This window comes from Empidonax traillii, unplaced genomic scaffold, assembly GCF_003031625.1.
Source record: "Empidonax traillii isolate 1590-97213 ecotype Southwest subspecies unplaced genomic scaffold, ASM303162v1 scaffold691:size399616, whole genome shotgun sequence".
Taxonomy (NCBI): domain Eukaryota; kingdom Metazoa; phylum Chordata; class Aves; order Passeriformes; family Tyrannidae; genus Empidonax; species Empidonax traillii.
In genome coordinates this window covers 116,627-124,603 of record NW_020955884.1, presented here as the reverse complement: position 1 = coordinate 124,603, position 7,977 = coordinate 116,627, and the positions used below count along the sequence as shown (strand labels likewise).

Sequence of the window (7,977 nt, the reverse complement as noted above, 5' to 3'; positions counted from 1 at the left end):
TCCAAGGTAGGTAATTCCACGGCTCCTCCATGGCCGCCCTGTTCCTCAGTGTCCAAGGTAGGTAATTCCATGGCTGCCCTGTTCCTCAGCGTCCAAGGTAGGTAATTCCATGGCTGCCCTGTTCCTCAGCGTCCAAGGTAGGTAATTCCATGGCCGCCCTGTTCCTCAGCGTCCAAGGTAGGTAATTCCATGGCCGCCCTGTTCCTCAGCGTCCAAGGTAGGTAATTCCACGGCTGCCCTGTTCCTCAGCGTCCAAGGTAATTCCACGGCTCCGCAGGGGCGCTTTAAGGTCCCTCCCGACCCAAACCATTCTGAAAAATGTCAAAACTGAAAAAGCACGAGTGAGACCAAACAATGTCTAGGGTTTTTCTGTTGCTGCATACCAGGAAAAAAAATTAAAAGGTATATGTATAAATGTAGTAATTTTTATTGGAGCAAATCCTTTTACAATTTGAGTCTTTTCAAAGTTTGAAAGTGCTGCGTGTTGTTTTTTTTGTGTGTGGTTTTTTTTTTTTTTTTTTGGTTTTGTCTTGGTCACATGGAGGTTTGAACTTGGTCCTTAGCTGCCTGTCTCTGGGTTAGGAGAGATGGAATTCAAAATCTTTTAGGAAGAAAACTATTCTGCTTTCATGTAGGTGATTCCTGCAGGATTTCTGCCTACAGGTTCTTCTGGCTCATGTTCTGAGCAGAGTGGGTAGCTTGGTTCATTCACTTTGCTGCACTAATTTTAGTACTTTGTTAGCTGATGGAAAACTTAGAATTACGGAACAAATAAATACTGAATGGAATTGCTTGGCCTAAGGTGCCCAGAACAGAGAAAGGTCAAAAGCAAGTTGTAACACTAATTAATGGGATGTAGTTTTTCTTATCCTATAAGTGTATTGGTTACCAAGATGGAATAGGTAGTTGTGCAATCAAATGTGTAGGATAGGAGCTACTTATTACAAAATACAGCAGAGTTACAACTTAATTTCTAACTTAACTTAGATTTCAATAGCTTAAATTTCTAACAAGGCTGAGGGGAAAAGAGCCATGAAAAGAGCTCAACCCCCCTACATGTGGAAAACTTAGTTTTAAATGCTGCAGGATTTTTCCATCCAGACACCCATTCAAACATGTCAGAGGCAGCAAGAGGAGCACCTCTCCCTCATTCATCTCTTCCTGGGATTTCGATTTTCCTCCATAATGTCTGAAGACCAGCTGGGAGCTTTAACTCAATGACCAAATTGCTTCTGGCAGTTTTTTTCTAGTAAAGCTAAAGTTTTATTGCTGCCACAGCAGAATACTGAGTTTCAATTTACTTGATTATTGGGGTGGTTGGGAATGACATGGTGGCTGGTACTGGTCGTGCTAACAGCATCAAACATGGCTGAGAGAACCCTATCGGGCACTTCAGGCTTAGCTGAGAATTGTGTTTTCTTTGATTTCTGGGGAAAGGTGCTTAGAACAGAATAAATATGTAGGAAATGCTGAGCTGCAGCTGAACTGAAGTCTCTGCAGCAGTGTCTGCCTCCGTTTTTTTGGAAAAAGGAATCTACTGCCAGTCTTTCCAAGAGCTCATGCGGGAGCTGAGTGGCATCCAAAGGCTTTGCATGCCCTGTTATTTGTGATCACTTTAATTTGCTTGGACAAAATGATTTCCCTCAGATTCCTGGAGGTACTTAGTGTGTGATTGTCATGTACAATTTGTAGTGCTTGATAGGGCCCAGAGCAGTTTCCAAAAACCAGTTTTTGTTTGGCAGCAAAGAGTAAAGGGTGGCCAGATGTAAGAGCAAAAGCTTTATGGGCTTGTCATTATTAACATGCTGAAGAGGGAAATTTGAAGTCTTGTTAATTGATGGAGATGGGTTCGGGCTTTGTGTAGTTGCAAGTGATTCAGAATGTCAAATTAAATTCAAATTGAAGCCCTTTATTATTGTTGGAACAGTTCCACGTAGATCTCTGAATTTTGGATCATAAGAGAATAAACACTGCTTTCATCCCCATTTTCTTGCTGGGATGGGGGTTGAGGCAGAGAACAAATACTGGTGGCTCTAAAAATAGCCCAGCATCTGCTCTCCCTGCTGCAGAGGGTTGGAGCAACCCCTTGTTTTGAAGTGGTTTTGGTGCTGCTGTTTCTGAAAGGAGGCAGTGCTCTGACTTTGGTGGCAGCAGCGGTGCAGACACAGCTGCCATCTGCGGTGGGAGCTGGGGCACACACAGCTGCCATCTGAGGTGGGAGCTGGGGCACACACAGCTGCCATCTGAGGTGGGAGCTGCCGTCTCCCAGCTGTGTGCTGGGAGCACCCACAGCCACCCACTAACTGTGGGACTGGCTGCTGCACACCTCCACCTTGCTACAGGAATGATCAGCCCCAGAGGAATTCAGATCAATACAGAGTGAGATTAGCAAAAGGCAAAGCTCCAAAGGAAGATTGATACTACCCATCTCCTAGGAGCCAGTTTCATCCCTCAGCTTAGTTTTTATCTATGGGGATGGATCTCTTTCTTGCCACTGTAACTAAGACAAATCCTGTGTACCGTGGGACAAAGTGGCTGCTGCCACAAGGCATGACTTTGGGGCTCACTCTGTACTGAGGAAATCTGTCTAAGGATCAGAGGATCACAGAATGGTTTGGGTTGGAAGGAACCTTGAAGACCACCCAGTTCCACTGCCTTGCCGTGGGCAGGGACACCTTCACTAGACCAGGTTGCTCATTGTCTTCTATCTGTTAATGTTGTCTCTGTTGGTGTTTTTTTTAACCCTATCTCAGGTAGGTCCCACACACCTGAGCCCTGACTTACAGTGTTAGAAAGGTGTTTCATGCTGGGGTTTGTGGGACTGTGCCAGGAGAAGGGAGGAAACGAGTGGGCTCCGCCCTCGTGGGATTGCTCTGTCGCTTCTTGGGAACGGCTGTAAAGTGGTTATTGGAGCCTGTTCTCTAAGCAGACATTTTTAATTGCTGGGTTTGATTTTTTTGTTTTTTACTAGAACCACCTAGACTTGTCATTTCCCCCAAGAACCAGACTTTTACAGAAGGCTCTGAGGTGTCTATCAGGTGTTCTGCAACAGGTCACCCAAAGCCAACAGTCGTATGGACACACAATGATATGTTTGTCGTTGGCTCAAGCAGGTGGGAGTTACAGTTTTCTCTATTGCTTTTCATTTCCCATGTGAGAAGGAAGTTTTGAATAATGCCGAAATGTTCTGACTATTTCCTCAACCTTCATCTTTAATAAGACTTTAATTTAAATTGCCTCATCTCTAAAATAGAAACACTTTAGTTCTCTTCTTCAGAAGGTTTCTTTTCCGTTACAAAATAAATGCTTTTCTCAAAATGTAGTGCTGTTCTTTGGAAGATATTGTTATTTGTCATGAGAAAAAACTCCAGCAATACCTCTTCATAAACCATCTGGTCTTGCTGCTGTGACTGCTTGAAGTGTGGATATAACCACTGCTCTTTTTTAATCATTTTGGTTGTTCCCCTGTGTGCTCCCAGGTACAGACTGACCTCAGAAGGCACCTTAATCATAAGAAAGGCAATTCCCAAAGATGCAGGAATTTATGGCTGCTTGGCAAGTAACTCAGCTGGGACAGATAAACAGACATCCACCCTCACATACATTGGTGAGTGAAGGACAAACAAAGCAGTGAAATTAAAAAGGCAAACTAATGTATCATCAGGGACTGCTGAAATGAGTGTAACTGGGCAGAAAACCCAGTGCTAGAAATTTCAGAAAGTATGTGGAACAGCTCACAAATGTCCCTTTTGGTTTCTGTTCCAACCTGACTGGCACTGTTGGGGGTATTTGGGGCTTGATGTTCTTCTACTGTTTCTAAGGTTAAAAACGTGGGTTTACTGTGGGATAGGCGTGGGAACCTGAGTAGGTCTTTGGAAAAGAATTGTGTTCTGTATCTAAATATTGTGTAAATATATTAATAGCAGAATATTAAAATGTTTGGTGGCCAACATCTGGTTGGAGAAGGAGAGTGACTCTTAATGGTTTTACTTCCCACCTAATGAACTTGCCTGATTCTTCTCTTACAGTCCCTGTTCATTTTCTGTGTGATTCAGATGCTCTGGGGCAGACTTCACTTTTCCAAGTTTTCCAGAGTTTATCTGTCACCTTAAATACTTTTACTGCAATTATTCTTATATAAAAACATAAAATAAGAGTCTTTGTTTGTTTATATCTTAGAAAAAACCTCTTTTTTTAATCTTGTTTCTTTTTAGAGGGCCCAACATTGACCATAGTTCAGAGTGAAATTCTGGTTGGTCTTGGAGACACGACTGTTATGGAGTGTAAAACAACTGGAATCCCAACCCCCCAAGTTAAATGGTTTAAAGGTGTGCTTATTGCTTGGTGTTTGGTTTGTTTATTTAGCAGCAATATTTAGAACAGTGATCTGGAAGTGACTTAATTTCTCTCAGAAGGTTTTTGTAGTATTCAACCAGTGACAGACCAGTGAAACACTGTAAACCTAGGATAAATGGCATTGGCCTCTAGGGCACAAATTCCTGCCCCTATTTAAAGACGGTGAATATTTTTTTGTAGCATAGTTAATTAAAGGGAAAAAATAAGCTGATCCTCTTGCCCCCTTAGATAAGATTCATTCTTCTGTCAGAAAATGTTTAAGTTATATGCTGCAAAAATCACAAAACCTTTCTCTGTAGCCTCTGGTGTCGTGTTTTCATGTAGCCTCCAGTTGGAGAAGGAGAAATACAGCCTGACACACTGCCCTAATGCTGATCTCTGCCCACAGCTACTGGGGTTCGTGTTTCCCTTGTGGAACCAATCAATAAAAAAGGATGTATGTACTGTGGTCCACTCGGCTGAGTGGGAGTCAGAGTTCTCATCTGCTGAATTCATACAGCCATGTTGGGCACTGTGTTTTGGAATACCTTTGGTAAATACAGCTCTGATGTCGATACGTGCAGTTGTATTGCCCTTTTTCTGTCTGCACTAGGTGACTTAGAGCTGAGGGCATCAGCATTTCTCGTTATTGATCCTCACCGGGGTCTGTTGAGGATCCAGGAAACGCAGGACCTGGATGCCGGCGACTACACCTGCGTGGCCTCCAACGCTGCCGGGACAGCCTCTGGCAAGATAACCCTGGATGTGGGCTGTGAGTAACCTGCAGCTGGCTGGGGAACACTCAGACCACCTTTTGGGGGTGCTGACTGAGCTGTTTCCTTGTCCTGGTTGGACTCCAGCTTAGAATCATTGACTGGTTTGGGTTGGAAGGGACCTTAAAGATCATTTTGTTCCAGCCCACTCCTGGATTCTTTTGCAAAGCATCAAGTTATGGGAAGGAAGAGAGAGGCAGAGGAGGAGGAAACTGTTCAAACCTCAACCTAACAAAATTTGCATATAGAGAATTTTGATGGTTTTAGTCTAGGCCTTCCTGGTGACCAGTTTGTAACCAAGGAAGTAACCAAGTACCCAAGTTTATTGTACAAACTTGAATTACTGTGAGAGGTTGTTGTAACTCAGCCTTTCCTCTCCTCTTTTCCTAATTCTTTCCATCTGCCTGTGGCCTGTTCAGTGTTCCTGTCAGGGACATGCACCTTCTCGAGCAGTGAGGAGAGGAGAATTTAACAAGCCTAACACTTGAGTGTGCAGGGCTGTGGGATGGGGGTGGCTCTGTCTTCATTTGTGTGAGATGTTCATCCCATTTCTGAGCTCCCAGGGTAAGAACAGGGCCTGCAGGGCTGCTCTAGGTGTTCCTGGAGTTGGGAATGTCAGAGTCACTGTGCATGATGGGCCGTGAATTGAGGTCACCAGTGGTGTGAGCAGATGTGAAGGTTGTGTTGAACCCCAAGTCACCTGGTGTGTGTTTTTCCCCAGCCCCCCCCGTTTTCACACAGGAGCCCAGCGATGAGTCTGCGGATCTGGGCTCCAACCTGACCCTGCCCTGCTACGTGCAGGGTTATCCCGAGCCCAGGGTCACCTGGAGGAGGCTGGATGGGGCTCCCCTGTTCTCCAGGCCGTTCACTGCCAGTGCCATCAGCCAGCTCAGGACAGGGGCTCTGACCATTCACAGTAGGTACCCTGAGCTTGGACACAAAACCTTCCCGGAGGAACGGGACATGTCAGTGCTCTGGAGTTCCTGCACAACTTGGTATCACTGTTAACTTGGTAAAAACACTGCATTTTCACCCCAGGTTGTGTTTCTGATACTGGCTTCGTGTTGACATGCAGTTCATTTTCCCATGACTTTGTGAAATCGGTTGTGTTTGGGAAGTTATTATAGCTTTGTTTGACTATCTGGGGGTTATGGATTTTCATTTTTGGTATTTTTTGAGAGAATTGAGTTTTTTTGAGAGCTGGGATTTTTTGTGGGGTTTTTGTGTTTGTTTGGTTTTGGGTTTTTGGTTTTGTTTGGGGTTTAGGTTTTGGTTTTTTTGGGGAGGAGGATTGTTTTGTTTTTGTTTGTTTGGGTTTTTGGAGAGAATTGGTTCTGAACTCAGTATTTTAGACCAGTAATAACAAAAAACTCTGCAAGTGTCTTTGTGATTTTGATTATTTGGCAGCATTTCAGTCATCCTTATGCTGTGATGTTATTCTGTTTGCTTAACTAGCTGTTTAATTCCTTTCTAGCCAGTGTCAGTGGGGTGGAGCAGTTCCTCTCTCCTGTGCACACAGGGCCTGTTTTGTGTGTGTGTTCACAGACCCCGCAGCGTGTTCTGGGCAATATTGCCTGCTCGGGGCTCTCGGGTGGTGTAGAGCTGTCCTGAACTGCCATGTGGAACTGATGGACTCATTTCAGAGGCTGCAATCAGATCTCTCTCTCCCCCCTCCAGATCTGTGGGTCAGCGATGAGGGGATTTACATCTGTGAGGCTGAGAACCAGTTTGGGAGGATCCAGTCCCGCCCTGCCACTGTCACAGTGACAGGACTGGGTGAGAGTGGGGATGTCAGGGGGAGCTGAGGGGGTTGGGGGTTGTGTCCATGCCTGCTGGCCTGTCTGTGTGCTGTACTTCCCTGTCATCCCCACAGAAGGAATCAGAAAACCTTTGCATGGACTGTTGTAATTGATTTTGGTGGATGTTGTGTGTTAGAACATCGTCTGTTGACTGGCTGCGCTGGTTGGAATTAGTTCTACCTGCATGTGTAACACAGGCCCTAAACAGGATTTGTCCCGTCTTCTGCTTCTTGTTCCTAAGGAAATTTATTGAGGAATGAAAAATCCCTGTAATGATGGATGGTAATGATGGGGCTTCTGCCATTTAATTCATCCTTAAAAAAACCCTGAAAAAGGCAGCAATGAATGTGCTTGTGCCAGTGTTGGTATAACTGTGAAGGAACCTTTGTGATCCAGCAAGGCAAGAAATGACAATAGAATCATAGAATCCCAGAATGGCTTGGGTTGGAAGGGACCTTAAAGATCATCCCAGATTTTCTGCTGGGCTGTCACATCTGTCCTAATCCTTCATAATTTTATGCCCAAAGAAATGACCACTTCTTTTTTGTCCTCTCCAAACCTGCTACTTTTGTTCTTCGATATTCTGCCTCAGTAAGGAAAAATCAAGTTGCTGTTGGGGAGTGTGAGTTCTCAGGGAAAGCCTTGACTGAATCCAGTTTCAGCAAAGGATCCCTCTGCATGTGTTTTCCAGCTTCCCTTTGCTCCTGTGCTACCCCCCCCCCCTACACTGGTTTCTCTTTTCTCCCTGCCTTTATTGTAATACTAATTTAATGTAATGCTTTATGTGGAAATATAAAAACTCCTAATAATTTCTATGCATTCTTCCTTTTGTTCAAGTCAAACCTCTGATTGGAGCAAGCCCAGCCACAGCCAATGTCATTGAGGGCCAGCAGCTCACCTTGCCATGTGTTCTGCTTGCTGGGAACCCCATTCCAGACAGGAGGTGGATTAAAAACAGTGTGGTGGTAAGACTGCTTTGTTTCTTGTGAGCTTTATTGGCACAGAAAAGCTCCAACTGACGTTATACGGCACAATATCAGCTCGATTTGATTGACAAAAGTTCTTGTGTT

At 44.6% G+C, this 7,977-nt stretch overlaps 1 protein-coding gene across 1 annotated transcript in view; it reads left to right on the top strand.

The window, feature by feature from the left end:
* Positions 1–7,977, top strand: part of HMCN1 (hemicentin 1) — a 155,456-nt gene that overhangs the window by 47,140 nt on the left and 100,339 nt on the right. The window contains exons 12-18 of the mRNA XM_027899853.1: positions 2,972–3,113; positions 3,480–3,607; positions 4,215–4,328; positions 4,949–5,107; positions 5,830–6,024; positions 6,786–6,884; positions 7,745–7,872. Of these exons, the coding sequence (XP_027755654.1) occupies positions 2,972–3,113; positions 3,480–3,607; positions 4,215–4,328; positions 4,949–5,107; positions 5,830–6,024; positions 6,786–6,884; positions 7,745–7,872 (965 nt within the window). The remainder of the gene's footprint in view (positions 1–2,971; positions 3,114–3,479; positions 3,608–4,214; positions 4,329–4,948; positions 5,108–5,829; positions 6,025–6,785; positions 6,885–7,744; positions 7,873–7,977) is intronic.